This window comes from Tiliqua scincoides, chromosome 5 (genome assembly GCF_035046505.1).
Source record: "Tiliqua scincoides isolate rTilSci1 chromosome 5, rTilSci1.hap2, whole genome shotgun sequence".
Taxonomy (NCBI): domain Eukaryota; kingdom Metazoa; phylum Chordata; class Lepidosauria; order Squamata; family Scincidae; genus Tiliqua; species Tiliqua scincoides.
In genome coordinates, this window is record NC_089825.1 from 95,829,655 (window position 1) to 95,847,628 (window position 17,974).

The window sequence follows — 17,974 nt, forward strand, 5'->3', positions numbered from 1 at the left end:
GAGAACAGAGACTCATGGCTGGAACTTTAATGCTTCCTCCATATCTTCTCTTCCCTTCCACTAGTTTTTGTCTTCTCCCCAGACTATCTCCTCTCTCAAAATCCCTGGTTCTTCAGTGCCTGTTTCCCCTGAAACCCACTTGATTTCCCACTTGATAACCCACTTGATTTCCCTATATCTGACTCGCCATTCTTTCTTCCTTTCAACATTTGGACTGTTGCAAGGTGTTGCAAGGTTCAAAAGCAAAACTCAGTAGGCAAGAGTGGTGATCATCTGCAAGCTTTATTTCGTTGCCAGCAACAGGCATCTCAGGGACTCCAGTCCAAAGCAGTGAGAGCAATTTTTCCAATCTGAGCCTTTCCCTTATATTTCATTTTGGGTCCTTTGTTTGAGGAGTTTCACACTTTTCATTGGCTGGAGTTTGACATCATAGATGGGACTAATGCTGGATTGGCCAGAGATAGCTTTACAGACATTTGATTGGTGAGCTTCAAGTTACAGGTTTCAAATAAGGCAATACCATACATTTAAACATAGAAAACTTTGTTTTCAAGTACCAGTAGAGTGCACTGTAACCTCAATTTTATTCAGAACTGGCCTTTTGGCATGTCCTTGTACTTATTTCTTGGCATCCTTTACTTAGATGTCCTTGGTAAGAGCCACCTGTTTATCTCTCTACATTCCTTCTTTGTTCTTACCAGACATTGTGGGGCTCTCTGCCAACCTTTGTTAAGTTAAGTCCTCTGGACTTGCCTCTATTCCATGTTGTGAATCTATATGTGACCTGTTACTTTTGGGTACCTTTCAAGGGATGTATAGTGGTATACATTAATACAAGACATACCAAACTCTTATTGTAAAATAGGATTGTTTTTAAGAAACCTTTTCTCATTTATTTTTAACCAAATTACAGCTCCCTCTGTCTGTAGTAGCCCAGACAGAGGCTCTTTCTCATGGATAGTTCTGTTATCTCCTGCTTAGCTGTTTGTCTCCTTGTTTGTTAGAAAATCCTATTTGAACCTGCCAACAGATAACACTGTCCTTGCTAAGGCTTCTCCATCAAATGTTGCAAGTGTGTGTTTTCCTTATTCTCATATCTTGTTGCTTTCCTCACTTTCTGGTGCCAAGACTATCTGAGATGTTACTCCCTTGTTCAAATTCTGCAAGACTTGGAGTTCTCAAGGTCTACAGAGATAGGCTTAGTGAATGCTTTTGCCAAGAGTGTTATCTTTGAGAATCAACCTTCCCACATTCCAACATTCCAAAGTCTCCCTGTGAGACAGACCTTTGATTAAGTATTGAAGAATATTTGGCAAGCATGCAAACATTGTAATCCTTTGGCATTTGTATGATGCTTTGGTATAATACCTTCTAAATAACTCTCCCAGTGTTCAACATATATATTTGACACTGTTCTTTTGGTTTAAGGAAGCCTAAAAGAATTATTTTTAAAATTGCAAACTGCTTCTCTGTTTAGTTTGACATACAAGCAAGCAGGGAGCTCAAGATGGCTTGGATGCTTTCCAGCATCCTCCCTATTTTCAAAGCAGGCCTTGTATTCAATGTGTATATTGTTCTGAACTGTTATCTACTAGATGCCTTGGTATGCTGCCAAGAGCTTCCTTGAAACCTTGCTATTTTTAGAGAACTGCCAGTCTGCAGTTTCAGAGAGACAGTGATGTGGATTTTAAGTTTTGTGAGCTGCTAAGCACTTGCTCTAAACATTTGCCCTATTAAGCTTCCTTATCCTAATAATTTGTTTTAATTGCATAGCATAAATGGCTTTCTTTACCTTGTATTAGGACCATTACACACACCATCTTCCTTGTACAGATGTCCTTTGTCTCTTTTCTTCTTTGTGGAAACCACTGACATTTAGGACCTACTTGTGCGAGTGACTGTTGTGAACATAGCATTGCATTTTTATTTCCTTTCCCAAATGTTGCATCTTTATTCTTACAGTAAAAGCTATCTATTGTTACACTGTTAAATTTGCCTTCCTCTTTGTCATATGGTGGTTGTTAAAATGCTGGCAGGCTCCCTGATGTTAAGAGACACCTGTCCCCACAATGATGAGTCTACTCAGACATGAACCTGCTAAATTGCACATCCAAATGGATGTTGGTGGATCTGGCAATGGAAGGGGGTTGGCGGATCCAACCCAGGAAGGGGGATAAAATATAGCGTGCACCACTGTCACAGATTCTGCCCCCTCTTGGGCCCGATCTGCCCACCCTGTCCCCATTGCCATCCACCCCAGCCACATTATACCCTTACCCACCTTCCTCCTGCCCCTCTGTGACCTTACCTGGAGCTTACCTGCTTTGGTGTGTGTCAAGGCCTTGCACTGGCACTAGTGGGATGACACAGACCTTCCCACTGGCACTACAAGGACATCTGCAAGAGGGATCTGAAGGCCTTAGGAGTGGACCTCAACAAGTGGGAAACCCTGGCCTCTGAGCGGCCCGCTTGGAGGCAGGCTGTGCAGCATGGCCTTTCCCAGTTTGAAGAGACACTTGGCCAACAGTCTGAGGCAAAGAGGCAAAGAAGGAAGGCCCATAGCCAGGGAGACAGGCCAGGGACAGACTGCACTTGCTCCCAGTGTGGAAGGGATTGTCACTCCCAGATTGGCCTTTTCAGCCACACTAGACACTGTGCCAGAACCACCTTTCAGAGCGCGATACCATAGTCTTTCGAGACTGAAGGTTGCCAATAACAATAGCAATATTACCTTCTGTACTGTCGCTACATACTTTATGGCATATTTGTGACAGCCTTTGAAGGCAGAGCAGTCGCTCCACCACCACAGCAGCACCACAGGATTATGATTATGATTATTATTATTATTATTAACAGTATTTATATACCGCTTTTCAACTAAAAGTTCACAAAGCGGTTTACAGAGAAAAATCAAATAACTAAATGGATTCCACTGTAAGGCTCAATCCTATACACAATTCCCTAAGAATAAGCCCTGTTGAACACTGTAAACTCAACTCCTGGATAGCCATGTATAGGATTTGGGTCCAAATTGTGATTGGTGCCAATGAAGACATCCAGGGCAAATAACTGGAATGCAGACTAGCAGAAGAAAATAGATAAATCTCCCCCCCCCCCAACATGTAATGGTCCCAATCTGGTTTGGGCTCCTCACACAGACTTTTTTTATTTCTTTTCTTTTTTAAAAAAAAACAAACAACAACCCTGCATGGAGGAACAAACTACATCTCATTTTATTCATCCTGCAACCCTTAGTAGGAAAGAAATAAAATCTCATGCAAAAATAGGAAGATTTTCCCTTTGGTCAAAGATCAATTAATCACTATAAGCATGGGAGCCCATTCATCTATTTAACCAAATATACTGTATGGTGAGTTAATTAGCACTGCACTTTTTCTGATTTGTTACAGAAATGAACAATAAAATCCTAGAAGATCAAATAGCAGCTTCTACAACCTCTTGAAAAAGAAAAAGAAAATCTGTACATTCTTAGAAAATGTATCATTTTCTTAGAAAATGTTCCATTTTGACATTGTAGACCTGTGAATTTGATCCAGGATGTAGCTGTGGTATGGCATTATAATTATAATTATTATTAGTATTGCTTGTTCAATGTAACTGGTTCAAATTCCTTGAATTACTGTACTTTTGAACTAGATCAAATGTATTTCATGCAGAATAAACTGCATGCCCTGTGATACTACAGCTGCAATCCTATGCACTTTTACCCAGGAGTAAACTCCTCTGGGCACAGTTAAATTTACAAGTAGATATGCATAAGCTGTGCTGTAAGAGATACACAGTGTGTTCACAATTGCACTTGCACAGCATACTATTGTTTAAAAACTGTTCAGTTCTGTATGTTTAATCCTATTTACAAACCCAATATGGACAACAGGATAACAATGGAAAATAAAGCATTCTTCATAAACTTAAAAGATGAGTACTTGAGTAATGAGCCACTGACTTTGAACCAGAACCACATTTTGCATCTTGGGATTCAACTCAGAGTTTGGGCAATCAAGAAAATCTAGATTTGGGTTGTGTTCGGGTTCACTGAGAAAAAAGTCCTCTCTGAATCAGCTGTTGGACTTCAGTTTACGTCGGATTTGGGCAACCATGAGAATGTAGATTTGGGTTCTGTTCTGGTTCACAGAGGAAAAAAAAAATCATGTCTGAACCAGTTATCTGAAACAGTTCTTGGGTTTGTTTGCATAGGATTTGATTACCTGATACTAGACATGAATTCTAATGTTAAAGTACAAAATAGGCAGACTGGAGTTTTTATGAGATCAATTCCCTTTGGTTACAGGGATATCCTGATCCTAGGGCCTGCTCCTACCCCTCAGGGCTGGCAGTGCACTTGCACCACCTGTGCTGCTTGTTGTAAAAGTGCTGTAAGGCACTTTCTTGCCAGCGGTGCAAATGCAGCACCAGCGGAGACACCAGCACCAATCAGTGCTGACCCTCAGTACTGGGATGCTGCTGCAGATGACTGCTGGGCTGAGAGTATCCCAAGGAAGCTTTTTGGGAGAAAGAGAGGGCAGGAGGGAAGTTGGATCAGGCCCGGGAGGGGGCACAGACTGCAGCAGAGGCTGCCGTCATATCCTATACCCCTTCCTGAAAAGAAGAGCACTCTTTGGTTCTGTGTAGGCTTAAGAGCTGGCACAGCTCTGATGGGACCCATTGGGGCCACTGTGGCTCGACACTTGTTCCCTTAACCCAAGGAGATTCCAGTGGCTGCTCCAGCCCCACATAATTCAGTGGTGGCCATTTTGGCATAGCTATTCCTCATAGCAGTGGTGGAGGATAGGATTGGGCTGTAACATGGAGAGACCCATTGGGGTCACCATGGCTCAACATGGGGTAAGGGAACATTCACAGCCCAATCCTATCCACACTTTCCTGGGAGTAAGCACCATTGACACTAATGTAACTTACTGCTGAGTAGACATACATAGGATTGGGCTGTGAGGCAGCTACTCCAGACTTGCATGATACAGCAGTGGCTGTTTTGGCACAGGTGTACCTCACAGCAGGGATAGAATTGGGTTGTAACAAGCCCTTTATAAATAAGATTGTCACCGTACTTGTTTTACCTTTCATAGAGTTTAGCTATGTTTCCTAATCATCTGAGGGTGCAATCCGAACCCCTTCAGTCAGTGCTTTCCAGCATAAGGGCAATGACATAAGGGCAATGCAGTTCTGAGGTAAGGGAACGAACATTCCCTTACTTTGAAGAGGCCTCTGTGAGTGACACCCAACTGCAGGATGCAGTACATGTCCCATTTGCACCGCTATGCCAGTGCTGGAAAGCACTGACATAAGGGGTTAGGATTGTGCCCTAAGTGGCCTTCTTCTAAAAATTCTCATAAGAGCACCTTTTATTATTTATTATTATTATTAACAGTATTTCAATCAATCAATCAATCAATCAATCAAACCTTTATTAGGCATAAAAAATTAACACATAATATCTCTAAACAATCCAATATATAAATATATGTTAAAAAGCAAATAAAGATAACATAACATCTTTAGGTAATCTTTAGGTTAAAACATAACAATTTACTTGCGCGGTAACTCCAGGTTGCTTAGGACCAACAGATTAGCCCTCTTCAAGTTACTCAGGTGTAAAAATTTTGCAACTGGAAGGGTCACGAGTTTAGAATCTCCCGCCAACAAAAATTGTCGGCAAACATTCTCAGAAAGACCTTTTTAGTTCTTAATAATGGGAGAAGGTACTGATCTCTAGGCACTTGATTGCCAACACAGTGCAAAACAATGCGTAAAAGAGAGTCTACCTCTCTAAGTCCACAGTTACAGACTCGTTCTTCCTTCGGGGCATTTCTAAACCTGCCAAGTAGGTCTTTAGAAGGCAACACATTGCAGCGAGCTAATGTAAAAGCCCTCCTTGCGAAGGGGCACTCCAAGAAGGTCAGATACTTTGGTTGTTGACCAAATGTATTACTTAGGTGGAAATTCAGGGGCGAACATTTTTTTTGTGCCGCACCCAAAATCTCTTGCCTTTCTATATCAGTATTTATATACCACTTTTCAACTAAAGAACTTTTTACTTCTTTATTTCTCACGCTGTATATTTCTAAAGGCAAGTATTGGGCTATACTTGCCTTTAGAAATAAGTGGATAAGATTGTCACCATACACATTTCACCATTCACAGAGTTTATCCTTGTTATCTAATCATCTAAGAGGCTTTCTTCCAAAAATTCTCCTAAGAGCACCATTCACCTCTTTATTCCTCAGGCTGTATATGACAGGATTCAAGATGGGACTAACAACCGTGTAGAAGAGAGAAAGGTATTTGTCTGTGTTTGGTGAGTAAGTGGAATTAGGCTTCAAATAAGTAATACAACCAGAACCGAAAAATAAAGTCACCACAATGAGGTGTGAAGAGCAGGTGGAGAAGGTCTTCTTCCGACCCGCAGAGGATGAGATCCTCAGTATGGCAGCAATGATCCCAGCATAAGACAACAATATCAGGATAAAAGGAAGACTTATGAAAACCATAGCCACTGCAAAGACAGCAATTTCTATTCTAGAGGTGTCCCCACAAGCCAATTTTAATAATGGAGGGATGTCACAAAAGAAATGGTTGATCACATTGGAGGCACAGAAGGGCAGAGTGAACACCATGCTGGTGTGACCAAAAGACATGAAAAACCCACTTAACCATGATGCCACAGCTAGGCTGGTATACACTTTCCGGCTCATCAGGACAGGGTAATGCAGAGGCTTGCAAATGGCAATATAGCGATCATAAGACATTGAGGCCAAGAGGAAGCATTCTGACCCACCAAGGAAGAATGTAAAATAGGTCTGCACAGCACAGCCGATGAAAGAGATGGATTTGTTTCCAGACAGGAGGTTATCAAGCATCTTGGGGATATTGACAGATGTATAGCAGATTTCCAAGAAGGACAAGTTTCTCAGGAAGAAATACATGGGTGTGTGAAGGGCAGGGTCGGCCAGTGTCAGGAGTATGATGAGAAGATTTCCTGCCAGAGTGATGATATAGATTGCCAGAAAAATGGAAAATAAGATGACTTGCAGTTTGGGGTCATCAGAAAGACCCTGGAGGATGAACTCTATTAATCCTGTGCCATTTTGTAAACTATTTTCTTTCTTGGTCTGCATCCTAGGAGAGAATATAAAATCCAGATTAATACAGAGGATTGCATCTCACCATGATTTAAGAACAGGTACCTCTAGTTCAACTATCTGTCTTAGTATTTTAAGACCTCAGGTTGCAACAACCCCATCATTGTCATTGTAAGACCTCAAGTCTTACAATGGCAATGATAGAGTTGTTGCATAAATTATTGAGTTCATATTTGAAGATTGCTTTGAATGCTTTATATAGAGAGAGCTGCATAAATGTTTGGTTTGGACACATTGTAACACTTCTTAGGATGCAATCCTAACCATCGTTCCAGCACTGAGATAAGGGAACAAAAATTCCATTACCTTGAGGAGGTCTCCATGACTTGCCACCCAGCATGTGCCCCATTGGCACAGCTATGTCAGTGTAGCAAAGTTGGTTAGGAGTTGGGCCTTAGTGCTGCTGATTTCAGTAGAAGAATTTAACTGGTCGCGGAATGCCGGCTTTGAAATGAATGATATTTCAAACTGATAAACTGAATCTGCAATCCTATGCTTATCAATTGAATGGTGGGGAACTTACTATTTATGTATGTAAGAATATTTTTATACTGTTTTTCCACAAAAAGTTATGAAAGCTGTCTATGTTTGAAGAAGTGTACATAGAACTAACTTTTTAAAAGGGTTGGGCTATAAGCAATTAATATTCACTCTGCACCAGCTCTGGAAATAATTACTGGCCAAAGAATATTTGAATTCTAGATGTGAGCACAGTTCACAGATCAATAATACTGATAGAAATACATCAAAGCCTTCAGAAAATTTATAATGCTGTACTTACTGAACTATGGGACAGTCTCACACTTCTCTCTTTCTCTCTCACTGACTCAGCTGCATGCCTAGTTTCAAAGCCCCAATCACAGAAGCAATGATCATTTGCTGATTCCAGAATACTTGTTTGCCAGGCACAATGGGCAGGTCTTATCCTTCTGGATTGTCGCCCCTAGGGCTTTCATCACAAGGCATTTCTGAAAAAACTGGCTACTTGCATAGATGCAGCAATGTCACTTTTCATCATGATTAGCAATGCTAGAATTGATAACAATGCTCATATTCCCATGTATGGACAGATGTATTCTTAGGAAGTGGTTCCAACAGCAAGCAATAGTTTTACTGGTTTCCTTTCTGTTTTGTGCTGCTGTTCTTCAGACCAAAGCCATTGGGTTGTAACCAAAGACAGTCTGTTATGATGAAGCAGAAGCACCAATGAAATCCAAGAGAGAAGTTAGCCTAAAGAAGTAATTCCACAGCCTCAAACTCACTGCTGAAACATCCCAGTCCCTGCTACTTATGGACAGAATGATCGGATAAAATGGAGGACAGAGTGTGTATACCTTTAACCATTGTATAGAAGAGGGAATTTTGGCAGGTGTAGCTTCTTAAACCCTTCCATGTTGAGCTGCACCTGCCAAGATTTCCTCTTCTATACAGTGGTTAAAGGTATAGGCACTCTGTCCTCCATTGTATCTGGTCACCCTGCTTATGGAACAAGTCTGTTTAGGTGGTGGGCCACAGAGCAGGGCCTAAGATGCAGATTTAAATATCTGGGTAAGTTCATCTTGGCACAGCAGCCCTTGGTTGTAGACTGTCAAGGTTTTAAAAAGTAATTGGTCCCAAAAATGAATTGACAACTCATCAGCTGATGAAAGATAAGTGTAATATGTCTGGATGGCCTAACTTCTACCACCAATTTGGCCACCGGCTTGGCCAGTTGGCATTGCTAAACAGATCTCAAAGGCTGCACTATATAAAATTCATTACACTAATTTTAATCTGGACACAACCAGCACATCAATAAGCGAAACTGGATCTGTTAGGCCTGCAGCAGGTGAATCACCTGGAATCAACAGAAAGCAGTTTAAAATGTAATTTGGACAAAAAGGACAAAAAGGACTAGTTCACATGAAATATATGACTGACTCAACCAAATCACATAGGGAGGAGCACAAAGCCATGTCTTCTGCTCCCTTGCCACACAGTCCCGTTATTGAAGAATCTTATGAGGTGTGGGTGGGTGTGTAGAATGACATCTGAACCTCCATCACCTGACTATCTAAATGAAGCCTGAGTGGATTTTGATCAATCTGGCCCAGGAAGGGGGATAAAATATGGTGTGCACCACTATTGCCCTTCCCTGGGCCTAATCTGCGCACACTGTCCCCATTCCCACTCACCCCAGCCCAATTTTCCCCCATCCCACCTTCCCCCTGCCCCTTCGCTGCCTGCAATGGAGCTTACCTGCTTTGGCAATCTGTCAAGGCCTGCACAGGCACTGGTAGGATGGCACAGGCCATCCCGCTGGCACTATTACCTTCTGCACTGTCACAGCATACTTTACGACATGCTTGTGACAGGCTCTGCCGGAAGAGTGGTCGCTCCGCTGCTTCAGCAGCACCATAGGATTCTGTTGTAAGGCTAATCCTACACACAATTTTCTAAGAATAAACCCCATTGAACACAGTAATCTCAACTCCTGAATACCCATGTATAGAATATGGGTTCAAACTACCATTGATACCATTGAAGACATCCAGGACAAATAACTGTTATTCACAGAAACAGAAGGAAAGAGATATATCTTTTTATTCTCAACCCCACTCCCCCACATGTCATGGTCCCATTTAGTTAAAACACAGCTATTGTTTTAAAAATAGTAACAACAACGCTTAGCAGGAATGAAATAAAACCTCCTGAAGAAAAAGGAAGATTTCCCTTTGTTCAAAGATCAATTAACCACTATAAACTTGGGAGCCCATTCACCTAATTAGCAAAGTATACTGTATGGTGAGTTTAATAGTACTGCACTTTTTTTCTGATTTGGTACAGAAATGAACAATAATATCCTAGAAGATCAAATAGCAGCCTCTACCACCTCTTAAAAAAAATGTACATTTTTAGTGGTTCCAGTTCAACATTTTAGACCTGTGAATTTGATCCAGGATGTAGCTGTGGTATGTAATTTTTTTTTTTTTTGCTTGTTCATTGTAACTGATTTGAATTACTGTACTTTTGAACTAGATCAAACGTATTTCATGTAGAATAATCTGCATGCCCTGTGATACTATAGCTTCAATCCTGTGCACATTTACCCAGGAGTAAACTCCTTTGGGCACAGTTAAATTTATATCTAAGTAGATATACATAAGTTGTGCTGTAAGAGATGTATACTATGTTCACAATTGCACTTCCACAACATACTATTGTTTCAAAACTGTTTAGCTCTGCATGTTTAATCCTATTTACAAACCCAATATGGACAACAGGATAACAATGGAAAATTGCTTCATAAACTTAAAGCATTCTTCATAAACTTAAAGATGAGTGTCTGAGTATTGAGCCCCTGACTTTGAACCAGAACCACATTTTGCATCTTGGGATTCAACTCAGAGTTTGGGCAATCAAGAAAATTCAGATTTGGGTTGTATTCTGGTTCACTGAGGGAAAAAAAAATCCTTTCTGAACCAGCTGTTGGACTTGAGTTTACGTCAGATTTGGGCAACCATGAGAATGTAGATTTGGGTTCTGTTCTGGTTCACAGAGAAAAAAAAAATCATGTCTGAACCAGCTGTCTTAGACAGTTCTTGGGTTTGTTTGCACAGGATTTGATTACTTGATACTAGACATAAATTCTAATGTTAAAGTACAAAATAGGCAGACTGGAGTTTTTATGAGATCAATTCCCTTTGGTTACAGGGATATCCTGATCCTAGGGCCTGCTCCTACCCCTCAGGGCTGGCAGTGCACTTGCACCGCCTGTGCTGCTTGTTGTAAAAGTGCTGTAAGGCACTTTCCAGCCATCGGTGGAAATGCAGCACCAGCGGAGACACCAGCACCAATCAGTGCTGGCCCTTAGTACTGGGATGCTGCTGCAGATGACCGCTGGGCTGAGAGTATCCCAAGGAAGCTTTTTGGGAGAAAGAGAGGGCAGGAGGGAAGTTGGATCAGGCCCGGGAGGGGGCACAGACTGCAGCAGAGGCTGCCGTCATATCCTATACCCCTTCCTGAAAAGAAGAGCACTCTTTGGTTCTGTGGAGGCTCAAGAGCTATCACGGCTCTGAGGAGACCCACTGGGGCCACTGTGGCTCGACACTTGTTCCCTTAACCCAAGGAGATTCCAGTGGCTGCTCCAGCCCCACATAATTCAGTGGTGGCCATTTTGGCATAGCTATACCTCACAGCAGTGGTGGAGGATAGGATTGGGCAGTAACATGAGGAGACCCATTGGGGTCACCATGGCTCAACATGGGGGTAAAGGAACATTTTTTCCCTTTTTTTTGGAAGTGTGGATAGGATTTGGCTGTGAGTCCCAAAAAAGAGCAATTGTGACTCAGTGACATGAAAGAACCCATGAGGGAGAGAAAGCAATGATTCAGCTAATGCAGAAATACTTCATAACAAGAGGAATAGCTCAGGAAGTCCGGGACAATGTTTTCCGCACTTTCCTGGGAGCAAGCACCATAGACACTAATGGGACTTACTGCTGAGTAGACATAGGATTGGGCTGTGAGGCAGCTGCTTCAGCCTTGCATGATACAGCAATGGCTGTTTTGGCACAGTTGTATCTCACAGCAGGGATAGACTTGGGTTGTAACATGCCCTTTATAAAGTAGATAAGATTGTCACTGATGTGAATATTTTAGGATTCGTTCTCTGAGTCAATGCTAAACAGTCATAAAGTCTTTATATTTCAAAATGTAAGCGTTTATTTACAGCTATTTACAGATTCAGATTCCGGTTGGATACAGAAATTTACCCCTCTGTGGTTCCTTTGTTTCTCAGAGAACCACACCCAAAACTTCTCAGTTATAGGGTGTGACAAACAACTACTCATGTGACATTGCCACGTGGTTCTGTATGTCATTTCCCTTTCCTTATTTGGCATACTATGACACTTTAGTACAAGGTTCCAGCCCTAACTGGAAGTCTTTTACCCATCTAAGGCAAAGTTTATGTCTCACAACTTTGGTTACATAAGACCCTGGAATTTTCCTTTTGGGAAAGCTATGACACGCATGTTTTCCTCTGCAGGTCAACTTGACATAATGGCAAGTTGACATAATGACATAATGGCTATCCTCTTTTCAACAGAAACACTAGTTGTGTTTTGGCTCTAATTTCGGTATGACATAATGTGTCATGTATGACATAATGACATAATGGCTATCCTCTTTTCAACAGAAACACTAGTCGTGTTTTGGCTCTAATTTTGGTTGTTTTTACCATCTGAGAGAAGTTAGGTTAACCCTTTAAAATCTCCATCAATCCCCTGTTTTTTCTTGACCAAGATAAACATCTCAGTGTTTATCATGGTCACACCCTTATACTGCTGATTTGGGGACATGCATGTTTGTTTGAACTTCTTTGCTAGGCCTTTGTTATGTTGGTGCATTTGCTTCTTCATGCTATGCAACAGTACGTATATGTTAAACTAAAACACTCAGTCGTAACTACACCTTCCTGAGTGCACCTTAACTGTTTGGTGTTGAAGTCTTACTAACTCCAGTGTCTTGCTTTTGGCACTTGGAAGGGGACACCTTTTTGGCACTTGGGAGACTAACTATGAAAGAGAACCTGTCATGATGAAAGAAACTATAGCATGAAAGAGAGCTGCTATATCAATGGTGTATCTTAAAGGGTACAAAGCAAATTTTCAGGAAGTCTCCCTGTAATGTGCAAAGCTGCTATCGATAGCAGTAACTGAGATATATTTCTAGAACACGTTTCCTTGCATAAAGTGCAATATCCTTAGTGAATCAATATGTAATTTCACTATTTGATCTAATTAGATCATGTTATATCTATTAGTACTTCCACATTCGTCACATCAATACTTTGCTCATGCAATGAGCATCCGTGCCACCTGATGCCAATGTGCATCCATAGGCTGCTTACAATCCAAGGGCCTTTGCAATCCAAGCCAACCCAAGTCTCTCCAGACTTAAGTCACTCTAGGATCAGGTTAAGATCAGGTGCCTTAGTTAGCAGCTAGCCTATTCCATGGTCGACCCAATGCTCAAATGCACACTGTAACCACTCTTTAAAAGAGTAATATTCTGCAGAAGAAGTACTCTAGAATTTGAAAATTCATTCCTTTAACTTTAAATAATACTATGGACAGACCACTTTATATTTGTAAACAGTGTACACAACTTAAGCTATTCTGAAAATACTTTTTCATGTAGAGATATTCTTTGGTTTTTGACCTTAGAAGAAAGCCTTATGGGACTTTATGGGAAGAAACTCATACCTTTCATGTAGGTTGACCTTTTAGAATCTAGCCTATACAGTTTATGTCTTACTATATAAGGTAGATATGTAAGGTATACCTACTTATGTAATTAATGGAAGATATGTAAGGTAGCACAAGTATAGCTATTGTGTAACTAGTATTATTTTGTTAAGTATAACTATTGTGGTTACTCACACTCAACCAAATAGAGAATTCCCTGCAAAACACTTCTCCCTGGGAAATAGAGAAACACTTCTCAAGAGCTTCCTCTTTTACCTACATTTTACCCACCCTTGCAGTGTCTTTGGATTTCATCACCTCCTTCAACTAGATGCAATAGGTTTGCAATAGGTTAACCATGTTTATGTCTTCTTAGCTTATTTTCCTCCTCATTGCTCTTTGGACTGATTAGAACCAAAACAAGACAACAACAGTTTGTTTTCCACTTCAGACACCCTACATACAACTTAACTCTTACACATTCATCCATCAATAAGAAACATCAACATTACAAACATAATACAAATTAACATAATGAACAGTTATGAAATGTGAAATGTGAAAATGTTGGAACAGTGGAAAACACATCTTAAAACATCACATCACAACAGAATACAGACACAGTTGCAATCCTTAAAGATTTACAATCATTAAAGAAAGAGTCCATTAAGAAACTGTTTGGAAAAGTCCATTTTTCAAAGTAGTGCTTCATAGGACATCAAATGTCTTAGCAATCGTTCTCCATAAAAAGTCATAAAGTCCATTCTATTTTTTTTTTACTGTTTGCAGTTGGTAGATTATTCCAAATAGGCAGCTCTCAAGCTTGGCGATTATTTCCTCAAACACAAGCACTTGTTCTTCATGGAAAATAATGCTTAAAGCCATACAAATTAGCAAGGTATCAGAAGACAGAAAATTTCATTTTTTTTTTTTTCAGAATGACCTTGCAAAAGGTTTTATTTTAAACTTACATAAGGAACACATTTTTTTTTTTCCTCTTAGTGATCCTGGCCAACTTCCCAGAAACCTCTGGCTAATTTCCCAGAACTTCCAACACAGAACTTCAATCACAACTAAGGGTTTGCTGGCCATAACAGCATAGTCTTATGATTTTTCTAAGTTTTAACCTTTACAGTAGGAAACTGATGGGTTACAATACAAAATAAACAGGTTAAAACAGGGATCTACTTAACTGGTCCTCCTCGACATTCTTCTGGCAGTCCCAATTCCACTCACAGCTGTCTTAGCTAAAGTTCATAGCTTTAAGGTAATAGCAAGTACTATCAACCAGTTCACAACAACACTTGGAACTTTGGTTTACATTAAAGCTTTCTTAGCATTGCAAGTATACAAATGAATTTATACAAATGAAATTAAAAAAACAATTTACACAGTGACTCAACCAAACTCACCCAGACTTGTTCCTTTTGTACTTTGTGAATGTGTAGTTTTGTCAGAGTCAAAGAAATATCTACTCAATTTACTTTGTTCTTGCATTTGCAGATTTCCCTCAACCTTCCTTTGCATATACCTGATAATACATGTTATTTGACACACTGGTAGAAAATGCAAAAGAAAATACAAAAGAAAATACACATACCAAATGACACAACCCAACAAAATTAATCACTTCATCTAGTACTTAATCAGCTCTATACTGCCAGCAGAAGTATCCTGCTGATGGCAGCATCATAAACCCAACTTAATAGCACAGTGGCACACTAATAGAGTAGGCCACCTCGGGTACCAGGCTGGAAGGGGTTACCATGTGAATCCCAACTAAGATGGTGGCAATAAAGCATCAGAGTAAGCTTACAAGCTAAGCAGAAAGTCAAATTAACTTTCTTCATTTGATACTCTATAAGTTCAATATTTCTTCTTAGAATGCTCTTGTTCCTGTAAACTATAAACTGAAATTATAAGTTTCCTTTTTAGTAATAACCTCACAGTTCACCTTATTTACATACATGTATGCCAGGGAAAGAAAAGGAAAACTGATTACTGTATGTCAACTACAAGTTTTTCAAAAGGACTAAAAAAAAAAAAACAAAAAAAAAAACAAAGCTCCTGTTGTTGTTAGAAGTTTGTTTTTTTTTTTTTTTTTACTACTCAGCTCTGGTTTACACAGAATTAGGTGACTCATCTTGGCCGTAGAGGGAGGCCTATATGCAGGCAGTAGAGGGAATGTTTTAAAGTAAGAGGAAGAAAAGAAATAAAAGAACACTGTAATTAATACCGTTTTCAATACCATGAGATGCCACTGGTCATAAATCCACACTGAGTACTCTTTCACAATCATTTCGCTGATTATGCACATTCCTTAATGTTAACAATCTTTAACATGACAAGGAAAAATTTTTAAGGGAACATCACCTTTCCAATTATTATTCTAATCCTTTACTGAGAGTGAATAGGTTGATCAAGCCTATTCATTCATAATTTACATCACAATTTGAATGTGCTTCCAAAAAAATTTCCTTCAGTTAGTTTACACAGACACTTATACTGTTCTGACACAGACTTTCAGCACAAAGGTAACTTTTGCCTTTTTGAAATTACTGAGCATACAAGCTATTTGAGCATTGCATTTTTGCAACATTAGCTTTCTTGTTTAAATGCACACAAATTAATTTACCCTCTCCCAAACTAGCACTTGGGCAACTGGCAAAGAGATGTGGGAGGCTGACTTAACAAGGATACATGCAACAAAGACACAGCCTAGAGATCAAGACAGGTTTCAATGCAGCGAACTTCAAACAAACTATTAGATCCATTCAAGTTCAGTCAACAGAGGAGGGTGTCATGAATATGTACGGTTTAGGCCTAGTAGCATTGCAAAGCCTGAACCAAAGTAACTCAGTAACACTGAGGGGGCTTGCAGTCCTAGCTGCAAGGAATTTACAACCCATGGAAGGTGACAAGGTGGCACCTCTGTAGACTGCAAGGCACCCATCAGAGTGGAATGCAGCTGTAGACCTCCAATGGGAGGGGGGAACTAAGGGGATAGCTTTCAGCCCCACTTCAGGAAGATTCTGTCCTCAAGGGTTTCTGATTGGACAGTTTAAAATGAGTACAGAGTCACCCCATCCTGGTAGCCTGTGAACTATAAAAAACAAAGCCCAAAGGGGTGTCTTTCTTTTTTGTCTTCATCTTTGGTCTTTGTCTCTTGGTGAGATAGGAGGTGGGTGCACATCCTGCCCCGCCAGGACCATGTGGCCCTTAGGTAACTGGCCTGAAGATCTACAAAAGAAGCTGACCCAGGTGAGAGTCAGAGAATAATAGAGTTAGCCAGTTAGCTTTGTTGTTTTATGCTGATATGTTTCCTAGAAGTTTTTATGCCTCTAGCATTTGCTGCCTTTTGTAACTTTTTGTAACCCTATGTACTTAATAAAGTAAAAATCCTTTTACCATGTTGGTTCATTGTCTGTTGGGGACAAAGGTTCAGAATCCTGCCTAGCCATTCAGCAAGCTACCAAAAATCCTCTTTGTGGACTAGTAACTTGAGGACTGAGACTTTAAGAAAGAAAGTGCTCAGTGCCTATAAGGGATATAGTTAAGCCTAGAGGGTCTCGGTTTCCCTGGACTGAGACACTGGCTCTTACAGGGTGGTGGCAGTACTACCGAACAGGGATCTTTGAGGGCTCTAGGGTTCAGACCCAACAACTCTGAGCACCCCAAAACCCTGGGAGTGAGACCAAGTATACGACAGAGGGGTACAAAGAAACAGAAAGAACAGAGACAGAAGAGGTGCCAGAAAACAGAAGGACCTGCAAAATTCAATAAACCAGACACAAGAGCAAGGGGGGTGGTAAGGAAAGTTAGATGCAGGCAGTAACATAGCTGGAGAGTTTCAAAGTGGCAGCCTTCTTCCTTTTCGTGGTTGAAGTCAGCATGCCTGCCTCGCAGAGCAGCTCACCATCAGTCAGCTGAGAAGCTGACACCTGAGAAGCTTTTCAAGCATACCTGAGAAGCACACCTCAAGCACACCTGAGAAGCTTTTCAAGCATACAAGCTATAAAAGTGCAGCCACTATCTGCCAACTATCGTTTTTTAAAAAAAAAAAATATATATTTCAAGCATTATTTTACTTGCAAGTAAACTCTTTTCAAAGTACACAGGACTGAAACACTGGATGGATAATAACACGTGACACATTTCTGGGACTACAGCCTAATGCAGGCAAAATGCCTACACCCTGTTTGGATACTTGTACATTACAACTAAGTATAGCCAAATATCAGGAAAAAATACCGATTAGCACACAGAAATAATAGATTCAAATCTATTTAGGCTTTAAACATATTCATGGAGAAACTAACACAACAGTTTTATTAATATATAAATAAACTAACATAAAACAGACATGATGAACTCATCATTCATGTTAAATAACTTTTATCTAACATCTTCTAGAAAAATAGCCCTTCTCAACAATTTTGCCGTTAGCCCCATCAGTTGCAGCCAAAATTTCTCTCCTGAAGGCTTCCCTTCTGTTATTATGCTTCTGATCAGAATACTTCATGCTGCTTCTGATCTCTCTAGGGCTATTTCTCAAATTCCTTTA

The 17,974-nt window shown here is 40.4% G+C and overlaps 1 protein-coding gene across 1 annotated transcript; it reads right to left on the reverse strand.

Moving 5' to 3' along the window:
- Window positions 1–2,670: 2,670 nt before the first annotated feature.
- LOC136652423 (olfactory receptor 10A7-like) lies at window positions 2,671–7,157 on the reverse strand. Its single transcript, XM_066629363.1, has 2 exons — window positions 6,216–7,157; window positions 2,671–2,712 (listed from the first exon to the last, which is right to left on the reverse strand). The coding sequence occupies exons 1-2, from the start codon at window positions 7,155–7,157 to the stop codon at window positions 2,671–2,673; spliced, it is 984 nt and encodes a 327-aa protein (XP_066485460.1).
- Between the last annotated feature and the right edge of the window lie 10,817 nt (window positions 7,158–17,974).